This window comes from Myxocyprinus asiaticus, chromosome 41 (genome assembly GCF_019703515.2).
Source record: "Myxocyprinus asiaticus isolate MX2 ecotype Aquarium Trade chromosome 41, UBuf_Myxa_2, whole genome shotgun sequence".
Lineage (NCBI taxonomy): Eukaryota > Metazoa > Chordata > Actinopteri > Cypriniformes > Catostomidae > Myxocyprinus > Myxocyprinus asiaticus.
In genome coordinates this window covers 28,739,129-28,753,883 of record NC_059384.1, presented here as the reverse complement: position 1 = coordinate 28,753,883, position 14,755 = coordinate 28,739,129, and the positions used below count along the sequence as shown (strand labels likewise).

General features: G+C 37.7%; 1 protein-coding gene across 3 annotated transcripts in view; it reads left to right on the top strand.

Annotated features, from left to right (window-relative positions):
- The window catches only part of sugct (succinyl-CoA:glutarate-CoA transferase), a 162,814-nt gene that overhangs the window by 118,644 nt on the left and 29,415 nt on the right, over window positions 1-14,755 (top strand). For 2 of the 3 annotated variants that reach the window (XM_051682672.1, XM_051682670.1), the window contains one exon: window positions 3,609-3,672. In XM_051682672.1, the coding sequence (XP_051538632.1) occupies window positions 3,609-3,672 (64 nt within the window). Of the gene's footprint in view, window positions 1-3,608; window positions 3,673-4,886; window positions 5,047-14,755 lie in introns of those variants that run through there. The other variant, XM_051682673.1, reaches the window with a different exon arrangement.

Below are 14,755 nucleotides of genomic sequence, written 5' to 3'. Positions count from 1 at the left end.
CAAACCCTTTCTCAGTACTCTTTTTTGCCTTTATGTATCCTTTATGTGATGAAAATGATCTGGTTGACTAAAGCCGAATGAATAATGTAGGATTGTAGCCATTATTTCGCTGTCCGAGACTAAATTAGAAGATTATGAAAGATTCTTTGATAGTTTAGTTTTACATGGTCACCAAAGGCTTTCTAATTGGCTTTGCGATTAATTCACTCATCTCACTGTGAATTCAGCAACAGTAGGTTGACAGTTGTTTAGCTGTCATTTGTTTGTGCTTATCGAAATTTATACCACTGCCCCCAGTGGCTGAAGCTGGAAGTGTTGTTGAACATATGGACACATGTGTGGTCCAGTTTCTGGGGGAAATGTCCACAAAGTGGCGCCAAAAACAAGTTGTATATTTTGTTGTACATGATGTAATAGAGTCAACAGGAATGCATATTGTCAGTAACTCGGCAGAATGGGGTCGATGTCAGAGTACCACAACATGTTGATTTCCCGTGTGATCATTGTGGAATTTTTGGCCACATTCCTGCAGTGCGACTACTTATACAAGGCTCGTTTAATATAGAACCAATAGGAGCACAGCAACTGATGACATAATCAACATGCCAACTACAACCAACCTCACCAAAATGTCGAAAGAAAAAGTCTTTGGTAAAACATTGCCAAAATTAGTGCAAAGGATTGTTTTTGTTTCAACTTGTCATCTGTGTATCATGTAGGATGTCAGAAAACGCCCAGTGAACGCTATCACTCAGATGCAAAGATGTTTAACGTAGAGTTTGACATAAACAACCATTGACGTCGTCGTCTGCCATGGGCTTTTCCCAAGATCTCATTGGGGTCATATTGTATATGGTCTTGTTATTCGGCTCTCTGGAATACTCAATTCTGATTGGTCAATCGCACCATGCAGTGGTATGAAATTTCTGAATTATCACACTTCCGGGGATAAAGTGATAACAGATATCCGGGTATTTCAAGTCTTTTTTTCTACTTCTCAAATCCCTTTACAATCTCTTCAAGTAAGCAAATAAAATAAATTCATTTCAAATTAACATTTCATGTCCATTTATTTATTTATTTATTTGGCAAGAATTATTGTAATAAGTGAGGATAATGAGCAGTCATTTTCTCAATATTAACACCTTATAGAACTCTGACACAAAACAGAGGTGAAATTCAGCCATTCTGGAGACTCTGTGGCATGTACATTTAATTATTTATGTGGTAAGTAGCCATGCATTAACCAGGATAATCTACAGTTAGCCGGTAATAAACATAAATCAAACCCCTTTAGGGCGATACAAGACCTGACCACCCTGTTTGAGTTTATTTTGCGAAAATGATCAGCTGTCGATTATCCCAACAATAATCGTAAAGAACATAAAAAATCGAACACTGGGCCTCATTCATTAAACCTGACCAGAACTAAGAATGATACCGTCCTGCCCTATAACACCACCTGCCACTGAATAGAAATAGCAAGTAGCAAATCAGAGATAATGGCTATTTAAAAAAAAAAAAAAAAAGTCGGAACGACTTTGTAGTCAGTGTGTGTGCACCAGTATTTAGCTGTGATGCTCATGGGAGACCCGGGTTGGAGTCTGACCTATAAGTCATGATTTTCTGTCTCTCTTGACTACCGTCTATCAAGAAAATGTGGCAAAAAAAAAAAAAAAAAACAGCCTGTCAAGCCATTTCATGGGTTCTTTAAAGAAAATATAGAGAAAGAAAAAGTTATCAATTAGGTGAGAGAGAAAGAGATTGGATGAATAGGGGCCCAACATTCATGACCCATTGAGCACACAACACTCTGCGCTCGGATGACCCTAAGAGAGACAACGTAGTCTAGACGCTTAGCATATGGCATGCGCCACTCATTCAAACTGTCTCTTATTAAAGCATGACATAGTCCAGAGTGCCTTCCTCTCATATTCTGGAACTTTCCCCAGAAGGATCAAAAAAGTGCACAGAGCATTGAGAGAAAACACTGAGGAGGAGTTGTCAAAAAAGAAAAGAAAAAAAATTAAGCGAGGGAGAGAACAAGGGTGTCATCCATGTCTGGTGGTCTGGACTTCTTCTTACATAACTGTCTGGCTTCAGTTCACTGACATGTGAACCTATAGTGCTATAACGACACTAATGCACTTTGACAGACTACATAGAGAGGCAAGAAAAAGGGAGCCAAAAAACTTTGAAAACCATCTACTCGGGCATATCATCTGTTGGAAATTCTGAAAATAAAAAGGAATTTTAAAATTATGATTTCCAGGCCTGACAACGTCATCAAAATGACTAAAATCTCAAGTCATGAACATTGTTATTGTTAGTATAGTTTTGTTTTTGTTCTTATCATCACCTCCAAAATATTTCATTTGCTAAATATTGCTCTTCATGTGAGCAGTTGTTATAATATGACATTTTTAAATCCTAATGCAGTAGTTACGAGCAACCAGAAAATTAAATATACATTTTCGTTCATCATCATACACATAGAATTGAATAGGTTAAAGGAATAATTTACCCAAAAATAAAAATTCTTCCATTATTTACTCACCCTCTTCATTCCGAACCCCTATGACTGTCTTTCTTCCGTGGAACACAACAGGTGAATTTTTAAAGAATATCCTGGCTGTTCTTTTCTCAAAAACAAAGTGAATGAGGATTGGTGCTCTCAATCTCCAAAATGACAAAAAATGCACCATAAAAGTATCATAAAAGTATCTCTAGTTTGAGAGACTGTTAATTTCTGAGCTTTAGTACTGTACCTCACTGTTTATTCCCCCATAACATCCCACCGTTCCTTTTTTTTTTTTTTTGCTTTTAATGTGTGGCTCTAAAGAACCAAAAATGGAGTTCCAAAGAACAAAGGTGCAAAATTGGCCATTAGCTTCCATTGACAGTAAGCATATCAAATTATGTCAAATGATGTGTTTAGACAATTAGGACATCTGTTCATTACATGCAAGAACCAGTGGTGTTTGGTATCATTGACATCTAACCTGTCCCGACGAATCTAATAGCATCGTTTTTAATTTAAGAGACACTCTGGAGGGCTTACATTTTGGGTCTGAATAATTTTGGCCAGAATATTCTCCCAAAATTCACATTTTGTGTTCCATGGAACAAAGAGTTTGGAACATACTCACCCTTTTTCTTGTAATTGGAATGAGTAAATGGTTGAGTAAATAATGAAAGAATTTGTTTTATTTCTGGTAATATTAGTCATTAAAATGTGCCTTTTAATATATAATGTGTAATTGGCTAATTATGTGGTAGCGACAGGTAATACAAGAGATTAAAAAAAGAATGCAATTGACGTAAGACATCAGTTTCAGCATGTAAGCATGTGAAACCAATCATTACCGTTCGTAAATTTTAAACTGTAATTTCTCTCAGTTTAAACCTGTTTTTGTTGGATAAAGCGGTCACGTCAAGTGAAAAAAAGTCACCTTTATAGATTGCAAATTTGTGTGGTCTTTCACAAGACGATGAGTAATAGTAGCCTCAGTTTGTCTGTTTCACCACTCTCAGGGTAAAGAATAGGAGTGTAAAAAGCTGGCATGAATAATTATCTTTGGCTCACTTTCTTTTGTCTCCATTCCCAGGTTGCTCACAATGGCCTTATTTTGGAGATGGACCACCCAACAGCAGGAAGGGTAGCGGTGCCAGGTTTGTATAGACCACTGTATGTTGTTGCTGAATTGAAAACCATTCTCTTCATGCAATTCTTCATTTTAATTGCTTTTAAGGAAGCAGTTCAGTGATGGAGCTGAGATGTGTTGTTCTTACTCCTTGGGAATGTGTCCAGTTCCGTCAGTATTTACTCACCTTCATGTCTTTCCAAACACATACACTGTTATTTTTTCCATGGAGACATTTTTGAAGAATCGTCACGCAGCTCTTGCCATACAACAACAGTTCATAGTGACCACAGCTGTCAATTTCACACCAGAAAAGTAGTTCATACAACTCATGCGCTATATTCCAAGCCTTCTGTAGCCACACGATAGATTTTTGTGAATGCAGATAGAACAATAGAATGCAGATTTTTTTTCTTTTTTTTCCTCCCCTTTTCTCCCCAATTTGGAATGCCCAGTTCTCAATGCACTCTAAGTCCTCGGGTTGGCGTAGTGACTCAATCCGGGTGGCGGAGGACGAATCTCAGTTGCATCCGTGTCTGAGACCGTCAATCCGCTCATCTTATCATGTGGCTTGTTGAGCGCGTTACTGCAGAGACGGAGCGCATGTGGAGATTTCATGCTATTCTCCGCGGCATCCACGCACAACTCACCACGTGCACCACCGAGAGCGAGTACTACATATTATAGCGACCACGAGGAGGCCAATTTGGTTGCTTAGGAGACCTCGCTGGAGTCACTCAGCACGCCCTGGATTCGAACTCGCGACTCCAGGGGTGGTAATCAGCGTCTTTACTTGCTGAGCTACCCAGGCCCATTTTTGTCATTTTTTAATAATCATTTGATAATCATTTCTGCCTGAATCCAAAATTAAAAAATGGCACATAACATTCGGTTACTCCACACAAGAACCAATGGCGTTTTAGCGTCAATAATATTTTTTTCAAAAGATTTGTATTATTGTGCAGGATGCCTATGGACTACTTTTATGGTCCTTTGTTTTTTTGTTTTGTTCTTTTTGGAGCTTGACAGACATGGCCACTATAAAGAAAATAGCTGCGTAACTGTTGTCCTCTATGCAAAAAATAACAACATAGGGGTTTGGAATAACATGGGGGTGAGTAAATAATCAAATCATTTTCTTTGATTATTTGTGAAGTGTTCTGTGAAGTGTTCTGTTAACCTCTTTACACCTGAACTTTTCCATTGCGTTTCTGTACTATCTGTCCAACAATCACCCATCAGTCATCTGCAGCCACTTGTTGTCATGATACAGCTCATCATCTAGGCCCTCGGACCTTGGAGATGTGTGTACTACCTCCCTAAGTGACTCTCATGTTCCGAACTATGGAAAATTATTTATTTTGTGCTTTTTGTTTAACTTGTCTTTGTCCATTCAATGAAATAAAACAGTATCTCCATTAACATGAAAGTCATTCTTCTGTATGAAAGTCCTAGAGAGACGCATTCGTTTGATCGTCTACATATGTCTGACAAGCTGTGGTCAAGAATGTATACAGTAATTTTTCTCCAAGCGAGTTGATTCCTGCTGTTTTCGTGGGATTATAGTAATAGTGCTTCAAATGTCAGACCCTGATGGACTCGCTCCAGACAGGTGGTTTTACTAACAGCGAATTTAGCTGCGGTTTTCATCTCTGTAAACACATAAATACACGCCACTTACGTAGACACCACCGACCAACCCCTGCTAATGATCTATGCTTTGTCCCTTCAGTGACTAAAAAGCAAACACTGGCAGGAAAGGACCGCTAATGGTTTTGTCATGGCTAGTTGGTTAATCCTTCAAAAAGTTTCGCTTTTGTCTATGCACACAAAGGATTTGTTTACTTCCACTTTAATGCGTAGTGTAGCTGTATTTTTTTACAAACATCACATTGATGGCTATGAAAGAGCCATCTTCACCTTGTACCTATTTTTATCTTGGTGTGCACCAGGAATGCACTTTGAATTGTTTAATGAAGAGTGTTCTAGCAAAACCTCCAAAATAAAAAACTAACAAACAAATGTATATTCTGCGTCAGCCGTCTCTAGAGTGATATCCAGGGTTATCAGTCAGGTCCTTTGATGGCTACGAAATATTGTTTACCATTTCGTTGTTTGTGCGTTTTTTGTCTCCACTGGAGCCAAATCATGGATGATTGTGAAGAATGTCTCAGAAAAGAATGTCCAGAAACCACAACAAACACCTTATTCCATTCCATGCTCCCTGACCCATAAATTCACTAACATATTACACCACAACACACATGGCCTCTAATCTTCCTTTACGCCTTTTTCTCACCACCAGCTGCACATGTGGACCGTTTCCTCCCTTTGACCTGTTTGTGTGATGCTTATCAATCATTTTACTGTAGATATGGAAAAAACTGTTTTTTTTTCCTTTCTTTTTCCCCTCACTTTATTTAAACCTAGTCTCATAGAATCACGTTACTATATCTACATTTGTGCAAAATGATTTTTTCGTGACTCATTGTACACATCACGACAGTTTTCTGGCAAAATAAAGACTACAACACTGACCTGTTTTCACTCACACAAATCAAAAGTAAAACGGCAGTTCATAAACACATACTTTTCACCCTGTTCCTCACACAGTGTTATCTTATGACATCTAAGCACTTTTACTATGCACTTTTACATTTAATACATTGATACGTTTAAATGTTATTTTTAATATTTGCATTACATAATCGACTACATTTACAAGCTTATTCAAGTGTGATGAAATTGTGCATTAGCTCAACTGATAGAGCATTGCACTTGCGATGTAAAGGTCCGGGCTACGAATCCTGAAGAGCATGCAAGTTGACGCGTGAGCCGAAAGTGTCATAGAAGCACCACAAAATGACGTGGTTGCTTCAGAAATTGTTTTTCATGTTACATTTGCTTTTATGACACTGTCGGTTAGATTTAGGTTTAAGGTTTAGGGTAGGGAGGTATGTTTTGTTGATTTAAAACTCGATAGAGCATTAACCATGAAGGTTAATCTCATCTATTTGGGAGAACATTTAATTCCCTTTTAGCGACACACAGTGGACATTTCACCTTGAAACTGCCATTAAATGTAGTAAACCACGAAATATAATTTTGAAAAAATGTTGCCACAGTAACGTCATTTTTATTAGATCAGGCTGCTTTATTTAATGGTTTTTTAAAAGCAGACAACCTGTGCCATAGATTAGTGAAAGTCAAAATTAGTCAGCCGGTTGTTATCCCAAAATAAACACCGACAGGGTGATAAGGACTCCGACAACGCTATAGATGGCGCAATTGACCAAACAAAATTAAGTATTGCAGAAACCCATGTAATAAAGGTTAATATAGATATAAACAATTACATTTTCACTTGTTAAAATGCTAATTATTGATATCAGTAATTACATTTGCACTAGTAAAAATGTTAATTATTGATATCAAAGATGACATCATTATCATGACATCAGTATTCGCAGAAATACATTCTTAATATCAAAAATGGAATTTCACTAGTAAAAAACTAGTAAAAATTATTGATCTGTAACTGCATTTTCACTAGTAGAATTTCACAATGATCTGTCATTCACTTCTATTTAAAACACAATTACAGATATCTATAATATTTTTTTTAATAGTTAAAATTCCAATTTCTCACATCAGTAATGCACTTCTTACTAATAAAAATTATCATTCTGAGCTCAATAATTACATTGTTTCTAGTGCTTTTGTCCATTCCTGATATCAACAATTGAATTGCAACTGGTGGAAATGCTCTTTTTTTTACTATTTGTAATTTGTTTTTCTTTAGTTGCAGTGTTAATTTCAGATATCTGTAATGTGATTGTAACTATTAAGAATGCATTTAAAGATATCTTTGATTACTCTCCAATTTCCAGATATTTGAAATACCAAATCTAACATGTTGAAATACATTTACAGATATTATTATTATTATTATTATTATTATTATTTTACTATTTACTATCAAGAATGTGTATTTCTTTGAGTGATAATGTAATTAAATATTAAAATTTTTATTAGTGCAAATGTAATTACTTATATAAAAAATTGCACTTTCACTAGTTGTAATTCCATTCCTGATATTAAGAATAGCATTTTAACTAAAAATGTTATCGTTAATATATATAATTCATATCAAGCACCTGATTAAATGCCGATTAAATGTCTTGCAATACAAAATACATTCTCTAAAACAAGTCTTATCTAACAAATGTATCTTGTTTTAAGTATGCTTAGATATTTTTACTGGAAAATAAAACAACCATACTGATGCAGGAAATCATCTATTGCAGTTAAGCGGAAAAAAAGGTTGTTGGAGGAACCCTTTAAAGTTAGCCATATTTTTTTGTCTTTTATTCTAGTTTGAGAGACTGTTAATTTCTGAGTTTTGGTACTGTACCTCACTATTTATTCCCCCATAACATCCCACCATTCCTTTTTTTTTTTTTTTTTTTTTTTGCCTTTAATGTGTGGCTCTAAAGAACCAAAAATGGAGTTCCAAAGAACAAAGGTGCAAAATTGGCCATTAGCTTCCATTGACAGTAAGCATGTATTATGTAATGGATGTCAGGGGTGCATGCATCAGAGCTGAATAGCACCAAAATGGCTTTACAAAACAATCTGACAGCAGCAATAGTTGTCACATTACATAATCACTGAATAACTAATGACCGCGGAATGAAAATAATAAATTAGCAGGCATTTGCTTGGATGCCTTTGAGAATGCAACTTTAGTATGTTAAGAAATATTGTAAGACATTTTTTAAAGCACCAGAGAGTGAGAACGAAAAGGGCTCGGAGGATGTTTTTGTGCCGTTGATTGCGAGAAGCTGCCTCATTAGCGATTGTGCAGAACAGTTTATTGTGAGGCACTTCCCAAAATAAACCCCTTTATTTAAACGAAAGGCGTTTGGCAGAAGCTTCTTGTTAGCTGAGTTTGCAGCTCTCTGTGATGCCCTCTGAAAATTTGACCAACTACGGTGAAAATTTTATGATGTGGGAAAGGTAAGAGGGAAGCAAAATATGTGCAACTTTAGAACATAAGCCACCTCAATATTGATTCTGACACTTTGACTACGTTCACGCGGGCAAATTCATTAAGTTGTGTCACTTTTGCGTGTGGTTTTCAGCTAAAAAAAATTGCATCTAACCACTCGCAATCCAGTTTATCCACGCTGAAATAGTGCTGCGTCTTGATTATTTAATCCCACATACCCGCACATATCCTAAATGACTTAGGAGACCTAAAGAAGACAATATCTGTATTTAATTTAGGATAAACATTGCATAGACTTTATACACTGATGAGCCAAAACATTATGCCTAATTTGCTGTTGGTCCTCCACGTGCCACCAAAACAGCGCCGACCCGCCGAGGCATGGACTCTACAAGACCCCTGAAGGTGTCCTGTGGTATTTGGCACCAAGACATTAGCAGCAGATCCTTCAAGTCCTGTAAGTTGCGAGGTGGAGCGGCCATGGATCGGACTTGTTGGTCCAGCACATCCCACAGATGCTCAAACGGATTGAGATCCTTGAACAACACCTTGAACTCTTCATCATATTCCTCAAACCATTCCCAAACAATGTGTGCAGTGTGGCAGGGTGCATTATCCTGCTGAAAGAGGCCATTGACATCAGGGAATACCATTGCCATGAAGGGGTGTACCTGGTCTGCAACAATGTTTAGGTAGGTGGCACGTGTCAAATTGACATCCACATGAATGGCCGGACCCAGGGTTTCACAGCAGAACATTGCCCAGAGCATCACTCTCCCTCCACCGGCTTGTCCTCTTCCCACAGTGTATCCTGGTGCTATCACTTCCCCAGGTAAATGACGCACACGTACATGGCCGTCCACGTGATGTAAAAGAAAATGGGACTCATCGGACCAGGCGACCTTCTTCCACTGCTCCACGGTCCAGTTCCAATGCTTGCATGCCCATTGTAGGTGCTTTTGAAAGTGGACAGAGGTCTTCATGGGCACTCTGACTGGTCTGCGGCTATGCAGCCCCATACGCAGCAGGGTGCGATGCACTGTGTGTTGTGACACATTCCTCCCATAACCATCATTAAGATAGTACCACAGTGGACCTTCTGTCGGTTCGGACCAGACGGGTTAGCCTTCGTTGCCCTCTTGCATCGATGAGCCTTGAGCGCCCAACACCTTGTCACCAGTTTGTGTTTTTTTCCTCCTCTGACCACTGTCGGTAGGTACTCACCACTACTGACCGTGAGCACCCTACAAGCCTTGCTGTTTAAGAGATGCTCTGACCCAGTCGTCTGGCCATAACAATTTGGCTCTTGTCAAAGTTGCTCAGGTCTTTACTCCTGCTCATTTCACCTGCATTCAACACATTGACTGTGAGAAATGATTATTCGCTTACCATCTAATCTACCCAGACCTTGACATGTGGCCTTGTTAGGACATGATCAACATTATTTGCTTCACCTGTGAGTGGTCATAAAGTGAGTGGCTCATCAGTGTATATTGAACACAATGGAGCTGATAAAGAACACCCATGTTCATGAAACAGCAATTTTAGATGCTAACAGTAAACATGTATTTCAAATAAGAGCTGGAAAACGGTTACCATTCATGACCAATTAAAGTTAACCATCTCTAATTCTATAATCAGAGTAATTGTTACTGTACTTTCTTGGCATTTAGTTTTATAGATGTTTCTGTGAAATGGCCCACACCTTAGGGTTCCCTCACTGTGCTGAGAATTCTTTTTCTGCCTTTAACAGGTTTGATGTGTTTCTAAAAACACATCTATGTTTTACCATATTCAAGAACACAATGTAATTGTCTGTTTATTCTGTAAGAACACATAAATGCTGATGCACATTATGTGCTCATTAGCTGTCAACCCAAGAGAACTATAAGCCAGTTCTGAACATTACAACTAAACTTTCTGAAGTGTACAGCCACTCTGTGTACTGCACTGATGTGGCATGACATCTATGAATCAGACAGTTCAGCTTTATGTTATACATTGAGAAGTGATGAAATATAGCTTTACAATCAGAAATTCACAGTACAGTGAATCACTGAACATTTAGTTCTTTGAATATTATACTGACATTCAATGTATTCATAGCAGCTGTCTGCAAACGTTACAATTTGCAATAGGCCTACTTGTTTGCATTGACTTAAATGGAATGTCTTAAACTCTGCACTTTAGTGTATATGTAAACTACAGGAATTACAATAAGTAAAATGTGACACATTCTCAGTAAATAGTGTCAACCGTGTCTCCAGTGACTATGACTGGCATAATTAAACGATACTGATATTATCCTGTATCTTCAGTATATAATGCAAATGAAATTTTTAAATAAAACAAAGATAAAATATATAATATATAAAAGATATTTTTATAGACTGGTATTAAGGTGCATTAAGATGCGTATTAACAGGCGCTGTCGCCATTTACACTTAGTAATATGCGTCTCTTTGACCAATTTTGTTCAGATTTCGAGGAGAGGGTCTCTGATTTCATGACTGCATACATCAGTCATTACGTCAGTGTGTTAATGGATGATAATAATGTGCAAAAAAGTATAACAACTATAAGAAAGAGAGAAAAAAAAAACCCTGCTCATTGTTTCTGCCAGTTATACTTGCATTTAATATAAGTGCAAACATTACCTTTAGAACAGAATTGTCAGTAATTTTAGTGGCGTACCTGTAAGTGAGCTTCAGAGATGTGTGTGTTCTCATCTGTGAAACGTTATGTTGATATCAGGCACACTGAGAAGTTCTAAACAATGCATCAACAACACCTCAAATCAATAGCATACACTTAATTGAAATGATGATCGGTGCACTTTAACTAATCCAAACAACAACACATTAGAATAAAATTAGCTTTTAAATCTTACCAATGAAGGTCACTATGCAGGTCTGCACTCGAGCAGTAAATTCCGAGGACATATATGATCAACTCTTTTTATTGATATAAGAATATGTATCTACTGTTGTCTTGTATAATAGATAAAACAAGTTTAAGATGAAGAAAATATATTATTTCTTAAAATAAATGTATGATTATGCCACGCATTTTGCACAACAGCGCCACATCTGATGGATTGCACCCCCACCTCCCCCTAATGTAGAGATGCCACTGACCTGCTCTGTCCTCTATTTAGAAGTTTAGACTGAATGAAGGAATGTGTTCCTGAGGGAAATTTTACGAATGAAAAGGTATGGACGTGATGGTGGGAAAGGCCGCAGGCGGAGTGCATCTCCTCTGACGTCAGATTCCCAGACGCCCTTAGCACTCTCCTCTGATCCACGCTCAGATGTCATATGAATTGACGGGTGAAGTTTTTGATCCCAAAAGTCCCAAAAAAGGAGCTCCGCTTGTCAGCGTGGTTTATGTCCTAATCAGCTATTCACTGTTTGCTGTGACACTGCAGCTTTTTACATGTGTTTTTTCTTTTCTGTTTGTTGAATGTAGCTGCTGTAAGCATTTTTTTTAATATAGAATAATATGCATAAAATGCCCCTTTTTTTCTATATAATTAACAATATTAATTATATAGTTTTGTTTTAGTGTCCCATCCATCCGAAACAATGTGCATCCTTTTGTGTTCTTATGTTCTCGTGGACTCGTTCGATGTCATCATCCACTGTTGCAGTTACAGAGAATGCACAAAATTAGCCGGAGGTGTTCTTGATCAGGCCGAATAATGAGGACTTGTGGGCAAGAACCCAGTACTACAATGGCAGATGAAGGACATTTATTGATGTGTTTTCCCTCAAGAGTTTTCCGCTGTAAGCTCGCGAAATTCTGATGGCTCATTATACTCCGTCAACATTTGTTGTATTGTTGGGCATCATTTAAATAAAGTAATAAACATGGAGGAAATTAGTGTTTACAGACTTTATTCTTCACTGATGTGATAATGCCAATAGTTCTCTCACTGGCTTCAAATGTGCTGTGACGGTTAATTACACAACAAAAAGATCGCAGCACATCTTAAAGCTCGCAATATTTGTGTTCTACATCATCTTGTCCTTCCAAGTTCGTACTTCCAAGGTAACTTGGCAAAACTGGTCTTCATAAGAATGCAAGTCTGTTCTCTGTGTTCTTAGCTTTGAGAAACAGCCACTGACTCATCCAACTGAGTGAATTTTGGGTGGGACTATCGGTTTGTTTGACCAATGTCGGACAGGATAAGTATTTGGGGAAAGCTGTTTGAAAACAATGTTTATTTTTGCAATTTTGTTTGGTGGTGCTAGTGGTGCAGAAATGAAACACTTCAGCTTTAAGTGTTACTTTCTAATAGATTCATATGATGGGCTAGAAAACCACCATCAATTGTGAGAGAAGACTAAGAGGCTTAGCCATTTTTAACTGTAAAGTTTGTAGATTTTCTCAATTGGATGGAAACCATACCTCACAAATGACATTGACATGCAAAACTCTCCAAACACCCACGTTTGGATAAATGTGAGTTTATCCATGAAATAGTCATAATAATATGATTAATAATTCATTTGTTAAAGATAGATGAAAGCAGTTAGCGTTGCTTTAAGCTCTGTCACTTTTATATACATTCAGTGCTCTTTCACACAGCTAGAAAACATTAACTGACTCTTCAGAAAGAAATTCAAGAGGGAAACACCATCTCCTGTTGGACGTGAAGACTTCCTGACAACATGACTAGTAGATCAGTAAAGCTGCAAATCCTGAAAAAAGAGAAAAGAAACATCACATCAAAGTTGTTTTAGACTTCTCTGGGGCCAAAGTTTGTGTGAATGAGAGTGTTTACATCCACAGTCTGTCAGATCCCCTTGCAGCACAGAGCGGCTTTGACGTCACCCTGAGCCAGCTATTTAGGGTTGTTAGCGCTGATATCGTCCTGATGCCACAATAAGACTTTGCGAAGTATACACAAAATACAAATCCACTGATGCTGCAGGGGCCGCTCTCAAATCATAAAGCTTCACTTTTCTTTTTCGGGCCTCAGTATTCCCTCAGGGTGTTTTCATTTTAAGAACATTTAGGTCACCTTCCACTTCTCACAGAAAATCTATGTGTCATTTGGCAAGCTCTTCAATGTTCAATGATACACCATTGTCTAACTTTTTTGTTCAATTTTTTCCAGGGCTGTTCTGCAGGGTTTTAAATGGTCAAAATGCCATTACCACACTTCTAAAGAATATTTTTCCTTTATTAAAGGAACCTCTGGGGACAAAACATGTTAAAGGAATAGTTTACCCCAAAATGAAAATTCTGTCATCATTTACTCACCCTAATGCTATCCCAGATGTGTATGACTTTCTTTCTTCTGCTGAACACAAACAAAGATTTTTATAAGAATATCTCAGCTCTGTAGGTCCTTAAAATGCAAGAGAATGGTGACCAAACTTTTGAACCTCCAACAGAATGTAAAGGCAGCATAAAAGTTATCCATAAGACTCAAGTGGTCAAATCCATATCTTCAGAAGAGATATGATAGGTGTGGGTGAGAAACAGATCAATATTTAAGTCCTTTTTTTTTTTGTATCAATTCACTTTCACATTTTTCTTCTTTTGTTTTTGCCGATTTGCATTCTCCATGCACATCGCCACATGCTGGGCAGGGAGGAGAATTTATCGTAAAATTTTAAATGTCTGATGTTTCTCACCCACACCTATCATATCACTTCTCAAGATATAGATTTCCCCACTGGAGTCTTATGGATTACTTTTATGCTGATCTAAGTGATTTTTTGAGAGTCAAAATTTTGGTCACCATTCACTTGCATTGTGAGGACCTACAGAGCTCAGATATTCTTCATATAAAAATCTTCATTTGTGTTCTGCAGAAGAAAGAAAGTCATACATATCTGGGATGACATGACGGTGAGTAAATGATGAGAATTTTCATTTTTGAACTATTCCTTTAAGCTCAGCTCAACAGCTTTTGTGGCTTAATGTGGTGGTGGTGTAGTGGGCTAAAGCACATAACAGGTTGCTGGTTCGATCCCCATAGCCACCACCATTGTGTCCTTGAGCAAGGCACTTAACTCCAGGTTGCTCCGGGGTATTGTCCCTGTAATATGTATACTGTAAGTCGCTTTGGATTAAAGCGTCTGCCAAA